The following is a 17,852-nucleotide window of genomic DNA, read 5'->3' on the forward strand; positions in this document are numbered from 1 at the left end:
TATCACCACTCTGCATATTATGCCTTCTTTTTACTGTTCTACCCCTCGTGAATCCTCACTCACACACATCACACACCTTGCATTTTATGTAATTTTCGGCTATCATTAGATATTGTTATCACACCTAGTATGATTTTTTATTTTCAACTCCAACACATTAATTAGTTGTGTAACTTGTGTTCTATGGTTAATTTGGAACTTTTAGTATACTTCTTTTGTGATAATTTCATCAACAAACCTAAATTTCGTAAGTGATCATAATTGATAAGATATTTTGATTAACGAGAATTTGCCGATAAGGCGGCTTTTTATTATCAATTTAGATTTTTTTTGTTTACAATTAAACTTTCAATTATTATTCGTCAAACTTATTATTAGATCATGTTGTTTGTAAACGTGTATCTATCATTTAACGAACTATCAGTTAATAATGTTAAAGTCAACGTATCATCAAAATCACGTGCATGTACTGCAAAAATATAAGTTTTGAATTTAAATGGTTCAAGAAAGATACGCGTACAAACACGTACGTACGTGGTTATTCATAATTAGATTTTAAATTACACAAAATTAATGAAAAAAAGGTAATGGCTTTATATTGACTTTAATTATTTCCCCACATGATTCAAACTATTTCCTCAACAAATAGTAGTTCACAAAAATGATACGTCAAGATGGCTTCAAAATGCATGCATAAACCACCCTCTACAGATTAAATAAAACAAAAAATTGCTTACCTTGAAATATAATTCTAAAAGCCTACACTCAAAATTAGGGGCAACATGTAAACGATCGAGGTTGTTTTGGTCATTTTAGACAGACTTTTTGGTAACATTGGCAATTAAATTTGAAACGAAATATAATTTTAGATGGAGCAAAATCTCATGAAAATGATTTATCCAAAGGGCATTTTGGCAAATTCCAGTGCAGCCTTGAAATATAAAAAGATGCTTAAGGCTCATGAGGGAGAGCACAGCTAGCCTACCCTTCCTCTCTCTCTCTCTCTCTCTCTCTCTCTCTCTCACACACACTAGCAAGCCTCTTGTGCTCTCCTTTGTTTTCACTAGCTAGCAATGGAGCGAGAGATCATCGATCTCACCAAGTCTGACCCCTCAACCCCCAAGAAGTCCCAACCCGTACGTTCCCGGCCAATAGTAACTTCTGCCGAGTCCAGAACCAGCCGCCACCCCCAGCACCAGCGCTCTAATAAGCTTGCTCCCCGCAAGTTGGCCATGCCTGCAGATGTGAGCTCAGTGTCCCAGCAACAGCAGGTGCCCCGATCACAAAATGTTCTGGGGCACCCCCGAAACCCGACTGAGCCGACCCGAAACCGTCCTGAGAATAGCATTGTTAGGTCTGCCATAGCTGAGAAATATCGTTTCCAGCAGCCGCTACCCATCAACAACATTAAGAAGTACTGCGTTTATTATATGCGCGGGAAGTTGTCCAAGGACCAATGGACTGAGAAAGAGCATGAGTTTGGACCCTAAACTTTTAATTAATTACATATTTTTCTTTTATCTTATTTTCATTTTAGACCTACCATATATATATATATATATATGTGTTTGTTGCTTAATCAACTTGCACTACTAATGCTTAGTGTATAGCTAGCTGAACTCACACACACTTTATTTGGATGAGTTTTTCACACTTTATCTACCAGTTATTTATATAAATATACATGAGTTGCTTTAATCGAGTCCATTATTTTTCAGGTTATTCCTGATGGGGCTGATTAGGTATGGCAAGGGGAGCTGGAGCAAGATTGCAAGGGACTTTGTAAACAGCAAGACCCCTCATCAGGTTTTCAAGTATGGTGTGAATTTCTTCAAACGTCTCCCCACAACTTGCTTGTACTCCTTCAACTTCAAAAAATCTTGGGAACAACCAACTACTGCAACCTCCATCGCTCGTGCTCAAATTTTTGACCCCTCAACTAACTATAAGCCGCGGCAGGCGCCCCCAGTTGGCGTCTCCCGCGGCTCATCATCATCATCACCGCCACCACCACCACCGAAGATATCTATGATTACGGTGGGTGGTGCTGTTGTGCCTACGATCACGGTGACTGCTGAAGCAGTACCTTCGAAGCCGAAAGCCCCGGCGGCCTCAAGTTCCAACAGGGTCATGAGCAAGCCTCCTGCAGCAGCAGCAAATAACAAGGAGCCACCGGAAACCCTGATCCTGTTCCCAGTGGAAGCTCCTCTCTTTCCTCATCTGTCACCAGCAGCAAAGAGTATTAATACTACTTCAGTTGCTGCTGCTGATGAGCCTGAGCCTATGGACATTGACTGCACACTTGCCCTGGCTAAAAAGAAAGGCCCAGATGCTAATGATGATGAGCTCAACCTCGATCTCACCTTGGGCTGAAGGCTCATCAAGGAACATGAACAAACTGCTCGATCGGTCACTTGCATTATATGATCGATCTTCAGTACCCAGCAGGATCAATAAGGCCATGCGGCTATGTATGCTTTAATTTAATTTCTTTTTCCTTTTATATATGCATGCGTCTGTCTTTAATTTATGTACTTTGTGTTGTTTTGGTTGGTGTGTTTTTTCAGTTTATGCTTCAATGGGATCCATTCCTGGTTTGCCATGTAGACCACTGTTGGTCCTTTTCTTAATAATTATATGTGTGCTCTACTTTGTAGTATAAATCTCTCCTACCTTCATCAACTTATCAAGCTGTTTTTTTTTTTTCCGTAACTTTATTCTTTTGGGTGACCCAAGACTTATAAACACATATGCTAAGCTCTAATTTTTCGATATGTGACATTGTTCTACATTACTCTCAACAATATATATGTGTGTGTATTATTCTATTAGTATATATCTAACCTCTTAATTATATTGTCAAACTATTAATTTAAACTATATATTTGAATAAGATTATATCACATCTGTAGACTGTAGTTCATATTCACAATTTAACAAATATAACATGTTGGACTATTTGGCAAAAACAATTTAACTTTCCTAATATAAGCATTGGCATTGCCACATTGTAGCACTGGTCTTTTATGAGTTTAATTAACTTATAAGAGTTAATGACCAACTTTTTGCTTAGTTGACTTCATAGTTATAAATCGATCTTCTCTTACTACATATCCGGCAAATAAATCTTATCACTTTAGTGGCCAAAAAAAAGAAAAATCTTATCACTTTGGCTAGTGATGGAACTGTCATGTTTTCGGGTCGTCGATCTTCGTTACCCTTCGTTATCTAAACCACCCCGGCCAATATTACAACGAAACCAAGCCGTGCTTGGTGAAGGAGAACTATTCTATGGACCAAGCAGCAATTGCAAGAACATCAATTATATATTCATAGTCTGACGATAGACATGTCTGATAATAGCTGCAAGAGTTAATACCTATATATAACCACCAATTAATATTTTACTTATTCTTTGAGGCACTATGAGTTTTGTCAAGAGAAAAAGCTTTTTCTTTTTTCCCCTTTGAAGGGTTTATATTTGATCCACTGTGAGTTTTTCAAAAAGGAAATGAAAGTTAAAATAAAACATGTAAATCAGAGAAATAAAGGAAAGGAATGAGGCAGAAATATGGTTTTAGCAGAGAACATTGTAAATTTTTATTTGGGCATCAAAAGAAAAATACAGAATTTGGACAAATCAGGTTAATGGGTCAAGCTACGGGCTTGGGGCGAAGAAGTACTTTTCTTATGAAGGAGCCCAACAAAACTATCAAACCGTAGGACACTTTGCCAGGCCTAGTCCATATTTACCAGAAAAAAAATAAAAACATGAAAGTCATCAGGCCCAATCCTAGCGATAAATCAGATTGTGCATAGCCATTTGCCAATTATCATGTGGAACCATCACACCATGTGGCAGCTCGATGCAATAATATTAGGACATGTGGTTTGAAAAATATGCCGACTTTGATTTACGAGATCTTCTATGGTATAGACTATAGACATCTAATTTCAAGATGGAAAACTAAACTTTACAAAAAAATGGAATACTCTCAAAACTCATTAAAGTGTGAGAAAGTAGAAAAATTATAGGATACAACTGATATACTGTCATGTGGTATAAACAATTCAAAGTGTAAGGGTATTATTAGACGATATGTTTATATTAGTAGGGTATAGTATTAATAACATCCACTCATATTATAACATATAGACTAATTATACCATGTGTCAATATATCAATTATACAGAATAATTTCTCAAGAAAATAGATAGATCATATATAATGTCCCTATATAAGAATTTTCCCTAGCTTTAATATTTCTGACTATCTTGCCTTTTGTTCGACCAAATTTTTTTTTAGGATTAATAGCATGGTCCAATCAACCCCTAAATTGGTTCAATAACCAAGTAATTTAGTGTTTGATATTAATTTAATTATTTATTATTCATGTTACTAGATTGTATCATTTTAGAGTTATGTTTAGTAATAATCAATAATAACTCATTTATTTCATATTTAATTTATTTGTATTATCGTGTTGTATTGAAAATTGCCATTTCTGATCATTTATCTGCAACGAGTTGATGGGATTGGATATTAGTGTTACAAAGGTTTTGATTGATTTTCTTCAATATCAATACTTGCATAATTTTCTGTATGCAAACTTATCCAGAAAATATAATGTACATAATAGATACTTGATTGATATTAGTCTCATATGTAATTATGTCCATAAAATCAATAGCACAAATTGGTCTTTTCAATTGGTATCTTGTAAATAACTTCCTATTTTATATTCAAACTGATTTGTAGCATTGCGATCAATTGTTAATATTTATAGCTGTAATTGATGATTAAGAAGTTCATATTCTCTATCTCATTAGTGTTATGGTCTTTTTTTTTTTTTTCTTTTCTTTTTTATATAGACATTAGTGTTATGGTCCATTAAGATAAACATATGTAGCCAATGACAAACATTGGTGTATTAGACAAAAAGTTTAATATTTAGACCAAAAATAAAAAATAAAAACAAACAAGACAAAAAGATTTCTGTAGATATTTGTTTGTTTAATGATTCTCGTGCATTAGTAACATTGACAGTTACCAAACAAATGATCGAACAGAATCCCCATTTGTGTTGCCACGAGAGCAAGAAAATTTGGTTCTCGTTTTACCCATATCTTCTCAGATGAAGATGAAGAAAAGCCACCCAAATATAATAATATGCTAGTCAATGTATTTTAATATGAGCCACTACCTTAGTCTATCAACCAAAAGGTGCATATATATTAAAACCAAAACTTCTCAAGTGCCCCAATGATGATGGCAATTGGATTATTGTAACCTCTACTGCCATCTAAGTTCTAAGTTAGAGCGAAAATCTAGAAAAATTTTCAGTGAAACAGTCGTTTTTTCTCATAATTATTATATCATTTCGTACAATTACCATATTACATAATATGTGATGTGTAAATGTGAGAAGCGATCGTTTCAATATTAGTTTTTTCAATTTGAGGGATCGAATCAATTAATACAAGTTAATGTTAAGTTGAAGAAATATCTAAGATGGGCCTTTTGTTTCAAGTTCCAACAGATCTGTACATCAATTATATGGTTTTTCAATCCCTTTGATAAGATTTTTTATCAACTGGCCATGGCTCTTTCACATGGGCAACATAGCCAGTGCTTGCCAAAACGCAATCGAATTAAATAGGTTTGAACCCCTCTGGTCGTTAATTATGCATAGGTTGGTTGCAGGATATCCTAATTGTAGAGCTGTTGTTCCCTATTTCTCAACAAGCCAATAGGGTGTGTAACATGCATGCCACACCACCTCATGTAATTGACAAATGCCAGATTTTATATTTTTTCCAAAATGACAACCAACCACCTGAATCTTTTGGGCCACACGGCCCACACCCCAAGTCTTTTCCTTGCTGGTAGGGTCTCGCAGAGCCCAGGGTCCCAGAAAAGTTGGTGTTGATGCTTGATTGCTTGAATATGAATATGTGTACCTTCCTAGAAACTGGGTTTTCATTTTTTTTTTTTTTTCAACCCCTTTGGATGAGCTGTAAAGAAAGCGGGGAAAAACATGTGATGGACTTCATGGTGATGGTGATGCTATTATAGTTGGAAATTTGGAATTGGAGGGATAATTAAGACGGGTTTGTTTCTTATTGGTTAAGACATTGCTTTGTGGTGGAAGATATAGATAGCTTCAGGGGTTTTTTTGGGATACCAAAAAGTCTTAAGATAATTGGTTAACCATACCTATCTACCGAGATGGAGACTGCCACTTGTGATTGCTAAGTATGTAATTCACACATAATGTAAACTGCTTCATCACTTCAGTTTGCAAGCTATGGATATATATACAGGGTCTGCTTCTCTTCTGAAGCTGCAATTGCATAAACTATTTGACTTGTAGGTCTAAGAAAGTAATTGATAATTAAGGGACTTTATTGCAAAAGAGAATTTAAGGAAAACCATTGGGATTGGGAGCAAAGTCAACTACCTATTAAGTAAGAATCAGTATCTGGATTGTCAAAGCAGTACTTCCTATGGAATATGGATGGCAGTGGCTCCAGGGGTATATTCCCAAGTCAGAAGCTTAGATCAGGATTCACCACCGCATTGATAGGTCAAGGATTTTGGTACCAAGATCCCATTAAAAGTCAAAACTTTAAATATTTACTGAATAAACAGCAATGAAGTGAACATAAGATCCTAGATTCTGTTTGAATGGAAACAAATTCTATTACAAGTGGTAGAAAGGATACACTGAGATATCATGAACAATGGAGGTGATATACAGAGTACAACATTCTTCTTTTTCTCCTATATGCCGGCTGAATTGTACACCTCATTTGACTCAAAGACAACAGAAATACAGATGGATAAAAAAAAAATGTAACAATAACAAAGAAAAAAACAGATATACAATTTGGTATGCAAGAGTCAATGGAAGACTTATAACCCCACCATTCGATGAGGATGATTCATAGTCTCTGTTCTCATCTAGCCTGCTAACAGCTGGGGTATCCTTGTAAGAAAAACAATAACAAAGGCATATGAATTGCAAAGAATAGTAGTTACCACACTTTTAATCATACATGCTCAAAAGCCAGCAAAACTATGTCATAAAGAGGGGATGAGGATTATGCCACCACAATAGGGTCAAAGAGCCTCTCACTTGTGGTTTTCTCGAACTAGGTAAAGAATGGTAATGTATGCATAAATTCTTTCAGCTTATAAATGAATCCACCATGACATTGTTTCGACAACTTACTCGATTGAAATTAACTGCCATGCCTCTTGTCAGCAATTCAGTGATTAGCAGGTTGTGCTTTAACATAATCTGCACCATTGCGCTTCCTTTTGTTTGACCTTGAGAAAAAGCAGATTTGAGCCCAACTCTTTTTCTGCTTAGCAGGTTGTGCTTTAACATCTCTTCTCACAACAAGCTCAGCCATGTATTGAACAACAGCCTAAGATGCACCAAGAGAGCATGATTAGCCTTGAGATAAAAGCTAAAGGAACTATTTGATAACAGAAAGTAAACAAAGAAGAAGGGACTTACTTGCGCTCCCTTTTCAGCTATATGTCTTGGAGGCACTTCAAGAGGGTTTTCTTCTACACGTAGAATGCGTAGTCGTGTGAGCATCCTGAAAGAGTCTGGGAGAACCCGTATCTGGTTATTGCTGATATCCAACTCTTCAAGCATCTCAAGGTTACCAATAGACCTTGGTAGTGACCGCAGATCAGCAAAATTGTTTCCTATGTTCATCTTGACGAGTTGGGTGGCAAAACATAAGTTCTCAGGCACCGACTCAAGCTCATTGAAACTTACATCAAGTTCCCTCAGGCTCACAAGATATGACACGGTTGTGGGCAACTGTTTGATGTTATTGTAACGCACGGACAAAACCTCCAAGCTCTCAATTTTTCCTACAGCTTCGGGAAGTGCTTTAAGCCGGTTATAATCTGCACGGAGCTCTCTAAGCGAAGAACAATGAGCGATGGTATGAGGAATCTCCTCAATATCATTGGTCTCCACATTCAATTTCTTGAGGCTAGCAAGGGACCCAATTGAGTCGGGAAGCAAAGAGAGCCTGTTTGAGCTCAAATCAAGCTCTTCAAGACGCACCAATCCGCCAAAAGTAGCAGGGAGAGATGCCAAATTGTTTGCACTAAGGTCTAGATAGATAAGGCTAAGAAGATCCCCAATAGTGTCAGGCACTTGGGTGAGCCTGTTTGAATGCAAATCCAATTTGGTCAAGGACGAAAGGCCTCCAATGGTGGAGGGCAGGACCAAAATCCGATTTTCAGACAAATCTAGAGTAACCAATCTGGAAAGCTTTCCTATTGAGTCAGGCAGCCATTCAATTTGATCCATCAACTTGTTCCGAAGATTAACATCCTTAGTACCCTTCTTGGCCAAGACTTCAATTAGACTCGCTAGCTTTATCAAACTCAATTTCTCACCCTCTTGACCTAGCCAAAACACAAACAATCAAACAAAAAAAACCCACATTGTCTAAATTAAGCTCAACCCAAAAAACCGAATTCAAAGTTTCAAACTATGAAATTAAGAGACAGATTATATCATTATAGTGTATAGATACCCACCTCCTCCACCTCCACCTCCAGGTGAAGCGAGAGCGAAGCCGGGCTTTAGCGACGAATCCACTATCTGGGGTGTTGATGAAACAGCAGGTACAGCCCCAATTCCGTCGACATATAAAGCTTTCTTGGCCTTGTTGAGCACGTAACTATCATCTCTGGTGACGAGCGATGAAGCCCTCGAAACTTGTTGTTTGTCAGAGTGGTGCACATACGCAGCAGAGGGAGAGAGAGAGGGAAGGGGCGGCTTGTTTGTAACAAGCCCCGAAACAGAATTCGCCATCGCCGTCGTCGTCGAATTAGTAGTAGAAGTCGTAGCAGAAGAAGGAGAAGAGACGCAGGTGGATGCTCGCTGAATGTAATCGTCGAAGAGGGCGTGGAGGTCTTCGAGATCGAGCAATTTGAGGGCCTCCCGCTTCTGCTCCTTGCTCTGGAAGTAGACCAGGTTCCTCTGCATCTCCTGCAAGAGCATGAAGAGCTCTTCGGGAACTCGCGAGCTGTTAGTCTGCCTGGCAATGGCTTCGAGCCTGGCCTGGTCTTCCTTCTCCACATTCCGAACCAGAGCCACAGCAGCCTCCACCTCGTCCACTCCCGGCCGAGCCGGCAAAGATCTGTGGATTCTCATAATCTCCTCCACCGCTTGGTCCACAGAGTGAACCGTTGGTGATTCCATTTTCTGGGTCCGACTCTAAGTTCCTGAAAACCCAACTTGATGGGTCAGAATTGAGGAAGAAGAAGAAGAAGAAGAAGAAACAAAGGAGGAAAATTGAAGGGTCTGTGAGTCTGTGTGAACCTGAGGCTTAAGCTTGGTTGAATTGGAAGAAGAAGAATGGGTTTTTGGGCAAGTGGGAGTGTAGAGAGTAGAGAGTGGGGGGTGATTATGAAATTTGGAGGCAAAAGACAAGTAGTTGAGTTGGGGCTCCGCCTGAAATCCAGTCTCTCTTTCGGCGTCGTCGCACAAATCCAGCTATTTCCATGCCTCTTTCTCTCTCTCTCTCTGCCCGATTTTTTAATTTTATATGTATAAAAAAAAATCGATTTTTTTTTCTGAAAAGGGAGAATGATATTTTGATAGCGTGAACTGTGAAGCCGGTTATGAGTTATGAGTCGACTGACGGACTGACTGATCGGTTATCAAATTCAAACAGAGTCTAACAATCTCGAGATCTAGTGATCCAGTGACGTATTGACGGATTTGCCCCTTGCGAACTGATAACGCCGTTAAGACGGAGGGACGGGTGGCTGCTGGAATTGGGATTGGGAGGAGTAAATGCAGTGTCCAGGTGTCCGCGTTGGGATGGATGACACGTGGGTTGTGGGTTCATGTCCAACCGTATCCAGCTGGCATTTGCTGCTCACGCTTTAACCGTTTTTCTCTACATCTCTCTATGGTGTATGACCCATTTATCTATCTACTAGTGCATACATAATACATTGATATAGATACACAAACACACAGCTTTGGTTTGGTTAGATACAGCTAGATGGATGGCTTTGGCTTACTTTTTGCTTCTGCCATTTCATGGAGGATGGATGGGGTTTATGAATGATGGATGATGGAGGATGGATGGGGTTTATGAATGATGGATGATGGATGATGGATGATGGATGATGGATTCCAGTAACTGCCATTATCATGTTGTGAGTTGAGTGAGTAAGGACTTCCCCCTCCCCACATCACAAAAAATTATAGAGTATAACCGATATACCGTCACGTGATATAACCAATCTAACGTGTAAGGTTATTACTGGACGATATATTTATATTAGTAGGATATAATATTAATAACATTCACTCATCTTATAACAAATAGACTGGTTATGCCACGTGTCAATATAACGATTATACAGAATAATTTCTCCCACATCACATGCTCTGCTTTCTCTTGTCCAATGTGTCCTTCCTCTTTTCAACTCCCCATGACTATGACTTTACCCTTATTCTAACCAATTTTCTTGTACATATTTATCGTGTTTATCTCTTTTATTATGATAGTAGATTGATAATGTAATGAAAACAAATAATACGACTCCCTCTCACATTTGTGTCCATCTCTCTCTACAACAAGTTTTTTTGTGGGGCAAGTCTAATACAACTCTCTTTCACTTATAGGACCACAAATATTTGTGAGTCCCACTTCACTTATAGAGATATCGTACTATAAAACTTACATTGAGAGAAAAACTTTAATAAAACCACGATTTTCCTTACAATTGGCATATTCACCAACTCTTTCATAACAACTAGTTACTTGATTAATATGTGAAGATTGAATGTGAAAGAACCATTATATAAAAGGATTGCAATTTGCATAGAAGATTTTCTTCACCAATCATCATGTATTATAATTGTATGTTATTATTAATCTATGGCTTGTTTACATTTTACACACTTGAATTTTAGACTTAATCTCACTTGAATTTTAGGCTTAATCTCACTTCAACACTTTAAAAAAAAATTGTGTCAATTTACCACCTGAATTAAAAATTTGTTGCAATTTGCCATATGTGGCTCATTCCATCTAAATTTTGGTTAAATATAAGAGTGTTTTGGTATTTTCAAGTTTATATTGTTAGAAAAAAAAATTACTTTTTACACTTTACTCGCTTTCTAACAATGGAAAGTTGACTTGAAAAGACAAACACACAGTTTTAACAAAGTTTTAGACGGAATGAGCTCGAGGTGGTACATTGCAACAAATTTTTAATTTATGTGGTAAATTAACATAATTTTTTTTTAGGTGATAAAGTGAGATCAAACTCAAAATTCAAATAGATTATAATAAAGCCTTACTCTATTAGTCAATACCTAAAGGAAAAAGGCCAGATCTGTCATTCAATTTTTGTAAGCTTTGCAATTGTGAATGGTGGGAGATGTGCCTTATTTCCCATCTACATTTAAGTTATTTAACTATTTATTAATATACAATGGCACTTCATAAATAATGTCATTTTCAACCCTAATCGTTTAATTTATCTTTTTATTTTTTCTTATAGGGACATTAAGCAGGCTAAATTTAATAGATTGTTCACTCGGGCTAAAATGATCGGGCTTAGATTTTTCTTTTAGGCATTAGATTTGATCTGATGATCAAAACCCCCCACTCTTTCGTCACCGATCTAGCCCAGCAACCCAAAAAGAGTTTTCCACGGCCCATGGGCCGAAACTATTTTATTACAATTTAAAAAAAAGTTCAGACAATTAAAAACCCCCCAAAAAAAAAAAAATGCAAAATGGGAATAGTCTCCCGCGTTTAAAAAGGAGAGTTAGTTATATTAAAAGAGGGAGCTTCAGCAGCCGCTATTTCCAAACCCTGGTTTTTTTGGGTTTCTCTTCTCACTTCCTCACTGGGTGGCCGACACCGAAGAAAACGACGACGTTTTCAAAGCCGCAGCTGCAGTAGCACAGAGAAAGAAGAAGACGACCGACGACCGACGACCTCTGCTCACTGCTCACATCACTGAACGCACGCACTCACTTTCTGTGAACCCTACCTAACCTGCTGTTACGGCTGAAGCAAAACCTAGTCCTAGGGCATCCCCGCTGAAAATTTCACGAGGATCCGTAGGGCTAGGGCAAGAGAGAAAGCCATGGGCGTCGAGTTCAGGAACAACGAGGCAGCTTTCAACGAGATGGACGACGCTGATTTCACCGATTCTGACCTGGTCAATCACATGAAGGACGTTCTTTGTTCAGTCTCATCGGTAAGCATTCGGAACTAGGAAAGCTTGTTTCTTGATTGTTTGGTTCCAATTTTAGCTCTGACAAGTTTGAATCTCAATTGTTTTGTCTCAGGGCGATACTGCCGAATACGCTGAACTCATTTCGGTTATATACCACGATCAAACACTTAACCCTGAGGAGGCAGCTCTGCTTGTGGTAAGTTCTTGCCTATAAGCAACTAATTTGGTTTCACTTGAATTCATTTTGTCTAGTTTTTGAAGTTTTCGTTGTTTATGATCGCCCAGACTAGTTTGAAGGCGCTATCTGGAGCAGTTAATTACATAGACAATGTCGTACACGACTTGCTCCTCAATGCAGTAAGCTGATAGTATTACCCTTTGTTTTTTTTGTTATCCTTGGTTATGTTTTATTAATTATTCATTGCAAAAATGTCTTCAGATTTTCAATATGAGCTTGTGGAAGTATAAGTATCCTGATATACTGGATGCGGTGGTGGAATTAATTATTTCCTTGGTATGTGGGTTTCATATGGTTCTGCAATTGTCATTATTTTTGTATGTTTTAGGGCCAATTGGCAAGACTTTTAGATTGTTTTTCACTTACAATGCTGCAGGCTGCTTCAAGCGGGAAGTATGTTGATCGATGTTTGGACATGCTCATAGGCCAGTTCTCACCTCATGGTTATTTCCAGAATTCCTTGAACCTGCCGTGGGGCCTTACATTAAAGGACCAAGTTTTATCTCGTGTGCATTCAGCTATAAAAGATATAGCTGATTTGGTGCCACTTTCGCCTGCGAGACTAGTGCCAATTGTTATAGAGAGAGCGCGGCACTTTTATCGTTTCAAGGATAATGTAAGTTCAACGTGCCATCTAGTACCAAAATGTTGTTATCTAAGAAAATATCCTCTGCAGTCATTGTTAGCTTTCTGATAGTACTACATAGGCGAGATATCGTCTTTGAAAGTGATCATGATCTTTAATTTCCTGATGTATAGCGTTGTATAATATTATTTAGTCTACAGAACAATGGATTTTACTTCCTATTGTGGTTCATTATTGAACATGTTGCAATTTTTTTCTTCCTCCAATGTCTGCATTGTTTATCTGGTTAGTGTTCTATGTAAGTTTCTATTTCTAAAGATATGCCATGTTTCTATTGTAGAGTATCCTTATGTTCGTAGAGAACATGTTAAAGTTGGAAAGTGGTGTGCTTGGCGAAGTTGTTCGGATTCCAATTCTTGCAGGTGTGATGGATGTGCTGCTAGAATTGGATGTATGTATATTGAAGGTCTCATCAAAAGTATGTATATTTGAATGTTCAATTTGATTTAGTAGTTGAAAGAAATAAATACATTTTTTCATGATGACGTTATGAACTGACTTGCTATAGGAGGAGGTTGGATGGGACGACATCTTACTAGATGATTCTAGTAAAGGAGTGTTTCAGATGGAGCTAGAAGATGTGGACGAGTTTACATATGATGATGGTCTGAATGATGGTAGTGAGGTATGATCAAATTGGCTTAAACTATATAAACTGTTCATATGATGTATAGCCTTGGACTAATTTATGATTTAAATTTGAATTTCTGACGTAGTTGTTATAGTGAGGGAAGTTAGTTAATACTTGTCCAATTCCAGACCAATGACATGTTGTGTGGTTTTCATTTTTCAAAAACAGGAATTTGCTTAGCATTTGTTCCTCACACTATTCTTGTTCTTTACTGCTTATGATAATTTTAATCCTTCATTGTAAAGTGATTGAAAGTTATTTTATACAGCTTCCAAGAGAACTAAGTTGCACAAGTTCAGCAGGAAAAGTATCTGCTGAAAAGTTAGATAGCTTGATGGTGTTAACTTTTGAGCATCTTGAATCCTGTGAAGATGGTGGCCGTTTGATAGAGGTAACTTTCATATCTTTTTCCCCCTTTTGGTTGACATGTTTAATTTGCTCATTCCCCTATCCTAGTGTTCACTTTTATCTGTTATTTATATGGTGTGTCTAGGTCTTTGAAGTTCTTCTTGAGTCATTTAAGAAGACTGTCTTGCCAGCGTATAAGCCAAAATTTGCCCAGGTGATGCATACATAATCAACATATATATATTTTTGACGTTTTTCATTGTTCTTTTTTTTTTTTTCTTTTTATGCTTAATTGCATAATTAGTGGTTTATTTAATCCCTGTATTAAATTGCTTTTTCCTTATTGCAGTTTGTGATGTTCTATGCCTGTTCTCTTGATCCTGGAAATTGTGGTGTGACATTTGCTATGATGCTTGAAGAAATTTTTGTTTGCAGTACCAACCCCCCACGTCTTAGGTAATATGCTTGTTTTTTATGATGTATAGTTGGTGTTTTTTCTTTATTTGTTAGTTCTTATTTTGGAAAGCATTCATATCTTAGATTGATTTTAGAATTGTGGTCTTTAAACCTCTTGAAGTGGACTTAAACATTTATCTTTTTTATGAGATATACCATTTTGTTTCTGGTTTCCTCTAATTGTTATTCTACCTTACATTTGTACGAGACTATTGGTGCATGACCTGGGATTTGACACTTTTTGTAAGGAACATTTGGGGCATGTGTATAGTAAACCCATTATGAGTACTACACGACATGGTTTAGATATGAGGCATGTTTTACATATCTGTTGACGACCAATATGTATTCATGGCACTCAAGAAAACAATGGAAAATCTGGCAGGGTAGCTATATAGTTGAAAATCTATTGTTACCTTAGATCACTAAGGTGGATGCTATTTGTTGGCATGGGTCTCTGTCACATACCTTTTTTTCCCTTTCTTTTGGTGTGTTTGGCAGGAGAATATCTTGTGTTCTTGAGTTCATCTGTAATTATAGTCACAAAAGAGGACATTTTTTCAGATTATTAGTTTCAACTTTTAGATGTTTAGGGGCATCATATATAGTACTGATTTCCCTTTTGGGTTTTGTGCAGGATGAGTGCTGTTGCTTATCTTGCTAGTTATTTGTCTCGTGCGAAGTTTCTGTCAGCCTCTATGGTTGCTAGCATTCTGGAAAGGTTGTGTACAGACCTAAATAGTCCAATCTAATCTATGTTCTTTCAAGGACCAACATTTAGACATAAGAAATGAAAGAGATAAGGAATCTGTCTAATGCAGTCGTCATGTGTTTCTCTGGTTTCAGGTTGGTGGATTGGTGCTTTAAATATGTCAAAATGCAGGATGGCGGAATAAATCCAGAAGCTCATAGAATATTTTATTCTGGATGTCAGGTATATTTTTTTATACTTGACAATAAATTTTTTAACTTATAATAATCAAATGTTGCAGCTCTCTTTCTTAATGAAATGGCATGTGAAGATGGTAAACAGCTGTATGGTAAAGTGAATTTTATATTGAAATGTGTTTGTTTTTATCCTTAATGATTACGAAAAGGAAACAGAAATATCGCGCAGATGTCTGAACATTTTCATAGTCTTGGCTGGTTTTCTTATCGCAAAAAAAATAGTCTTGTCTGGATTGGTAAGAATTCGCATTTGATCAGAAGAATTGTATAACGTATTGGCATGGGTGGCTAGAAATTTTTTTCAAACTTAAGATGTATTTTTGGTATTGAATTGCATTGTGAAATCATGATTTTGAATTGCCAAGCCAAACTTTTGTTGATATTCATAATTTCTCCATATTGTTTGTGGGGAGATCCTGATAGCTAGTTGGAACCAAGTCCGCAACTATGGACAGTGGTAGAGTGACACTGCAATTCCTCCCTTCATTACCTTTGTACTGCTACATCACCACCTCCACCATCATAGCCACATTCCCTTTCTATTTTTATGCGGGCCTGGTTTCACTGCTTCTGTCGTGCTAACTGCACACCTAATAAGATTGTTCTTTAATAGTTGCATTTTGTGATCCCTGTCCTATGCTTATGCTGCTTATATTTTATATCATATATTTGGCAACATCAAAGTTATTTTACTTGTATGGAGTAAGTGTAAAGATTTTCTTTTGATGGTTAATTATGTGCCCAACAGGCCATCATGTATTTGCTGTGCTTCCGGATGAGATCAATGATGGATGTTGCTCGGTTGAAGTCATGGCTGGTTCGTCTGCCTCTAGAGTCAATTTTAACAAATAAATTGAGCCCACTGAAGGTGAGGACTGTTTTGGGGCACAACCATAAAATTGTAGGAGGGTTTTCTACACCTAGTCTCACCGTGGACAATAAACAAGCTTCATTATATTTTCGTTGATCTTATGCCCTTGCCCTTTAGTTCTCTTTTATACTATTTGAGGATGCTTTTCTGTCTAAAGTTATCATATCATAATGCCTGATTTTATTCTTCATTTTAACAGGTGTGCCTGCCTTCCATAGTAATGGAGTTTCTACGGCAAGCAGAGGCAGCTGGTTTATTCACAACGACTGAGGAATTCAATTTTGATGACCATCTGGAATCAGAATATTCAAGGGCATTTGGTGGGATGGAGAGGCTTGACATGCTCTTCCCATTTGACCCATGTTTGCTGAAAAAAAGTGACAGGTTAGTATGTTAGCTTTGGATTCATCATTTTGGAAGGAAATCATTCTTTCATTAAAAATCAAATATAACATGGGGAAATCTGGTGGGATGCATGATATTTTATGCACAAGACCGAAACGCAAGGCGGGGCAGATAACCTATGAAAATGTAGTTTTGAAACCCAAAAATTTGCGACTCCCAGCTGCCCTTCTATTTTTTGGGAAAATTGAAATAAATCCCATGCATTGACTATCCAAATTTGAGAGAAAAATAAGATTTGCTGTTGTCGAGCATAGTTTTAACTTTTAAGAAAGCCTTACAAGGGAATTCTAATAAGATTGTCTTTCTGGCTCTGTTTTTAACAGTCCGGACAACAAAATGTCTTTTTTGGTGAACTATTCACGTCCACCTTGGCTCCAAGAATCAAATTATTAAAGTTTTGATTGCTTTGCTAACTGGTATATTTTCCTGCATATAAAGATATATTCGGCCAAAGTTTGTTTACTGGTCAATGGTTCAACCTACTTATGACGATGACGAAGAAGATTTTAGCGATGAAGATGTTGATGAAGCTTTTGTGGGTGGAAATGAGGAGAATGTGATGGATTGTGAGATTATAAAAAGCTTGGAGGAACAGCATTTTGGTTTTGATGAATTTGAGTCTGCCTTGAACAAAATGTCTATCACACCAAAGGACTCGTTCCGCTGTAAGTTTGGTGGTGCAATAAACCAGCCCATGCGAATGCCCTCGAGAATTAGACCGTCCACAAGTCCGGAGTCTTTGTAAATTACTCTAATTTCTTTTAGGAAATGCAAGCAGCAAAATTGTATTGGTTATAGAATTATATGTATTTGTTGTACAAACAGACGTTATGCTAGCCACAGTGGCCCCTCAAAAAGTGATGTGGCGAGCTGATAATGAGAGAGATGTGTAGTGGTGGTAGAGTTCTGCTTCTGGTTTTAAATTTTGGGTTTTTGTATTGTCCACTTGTGGAGCTTAGCTTTCCTGCCCTCCGTTAATTTAATGAAAGATATATGATCCAAGTTATATTTTTATTTGAATTTGGGCAATCTCTGCCTTATGGACTTGATTTTACG

The 17,852-nt window shown here is 37.4% G+C and overlaps 2 protein-coding genes across 3 annotated transcripts; one reads left to right on the forward strand and one right to left on the reverse strand.

Moving 5' to 3' along the window:
- Nucleotides 1–6,660: 6,660 nt before the first annotated feature.
- LOC147284958 (plant intracellular Ras-group-related LRR protein 4-like) lies at nucleotides 6,661–9,668 on the reverse strand. 2 transcript variants are annotated; one of them, XM_086245239.1, is made up of 5 exons: nucleotides 9,363–9,668; nucleotides 8,576–9,265; nucleotides 7,527–8,440; nucleotides 7,235–7,434; nucleotides 6,661–6,989 (listed from the first exon to the last, which is right to left on the reverse strand). In XM_086245239.1, the coding sequence occupies exons 2-4, from the start codon at nucleotides 9,240–9,242 to the stop codon at nucleotides 7,273–7,275; spliced, it is 1,743 nt and encodes a 580-aa protein (XP_086101365.1). In that variant the 5' UTR covers nucleotides 9,243–9,265; nucleotides 9,363–9,668; the 3' UTR covers nucleotides 6,661–6,989; nucleotides 7,235–7,272. The 2 variants fall into 2 exon arrangements, with proteins under 2 accessions (XP_086101365.1, XP_086101364.1); XM_086245238.1 differs by having other exon boundaries at nucleotides 6,661–6,979; nucleotides 7,236–7,434; nucleotides 8,576–9,668.
- A 2,173-nt stretch (nucleotides 9,669–11,841) lies between these two features.
- Nucleotides 11,842–17,810, forward strand: LOC147284959 (RNA polymerase I specific transcription initiation factor RRN3 protein). Its single transcript, XM_086245256.1, has 15 exons — nucleotides 11,842–12,274; nucleotides 12,366–12,449; nucleotides 12,539–12,610; nucleotides 12,693–12,767; nucleotides 12,868–13,107; nucleotides 13,418–13,555; nucleotides 13,646–13,762; nucleotides 14,037–14,159; nucleotides 14,262–14,330; nucleotides 14,466–14,572; nucleotides 15,210–15,293; nucleotides 15,419–15,506; nucleotides 16,269–16,388; nucleotides 16,591–16,775; nucleotides 17,235–17,810. The coding sequence occupies exons 1-15, from the start codon at nucleotides 12,161–12,163 to the stop codon at nucleotides 17,539–17,541; spliced, it is 1,923 nt and encodes a 640-aa protein (XP_086101382.1). The 5' UTR covers nucleotides 11,842–12,160; the 3' UTR covers nucleotides 17,542–17,810.
- Nucleotides 17,811–17,852: the final 42 nt, after the last annotated feature.

This window comes from Dryas octopetala, chromosome 5 (assembly GCF_963921425.1).
Source record: "Dryas octopetala chromosome 5, drDryOcto1.1, whole genome shotgun sequence".
Classification (NCBI taxonomy): Eukaryota; Viridiplantae; Streptophyta; class Magnoliopsida; order Rosales; family Rosaceae; genus Dryas; species Dryas octopetala.

Coding starts and splice junctions, on each gene's coding strand:
- LOC147284959 (XM_086245256.1), top strand. CDS start 12,161: ATGGGCGTCGAGTTCAGGAACAACGAGGCAGCTTTCAACGAGATGGAC. Junction 14,331..14,465: donor ATAAGCCAAAATTTGCCCAG/GTGATGCATACA, acceptor TCCTTATTGCAG/TTTGTGATGTTCTATGCCTG. Junction 16,776..17,234: donor TTGCTGAAAAAAAGTGACAG/GTTAGTATGTTA, acceptor CTGCATATAAAG/ATATATTCGGCCAAAGTTTG.
- LOC147284958 (XM_086245239.1), bottom strand. CDS start 9,242: ATGGAATCACCAACGGTTCACTCTGTGGACCAAGCGGTGGAGGAGATT. Junction 8,441..8,575: donor TGGAGGTGGAGGTGGAGGAG/GTGGGTATCTAT, acceptor TGTTTTGGCTAG/GTCAAGAGGGTGAGAAATTG. Junction 7,435..7,526: donor TAGCTGAAAAGGGAGCGCAA/GTAAGTCCCTTC, acceptor GGTGCATCTTAG/GCTGTTGTTCAATACATGGC.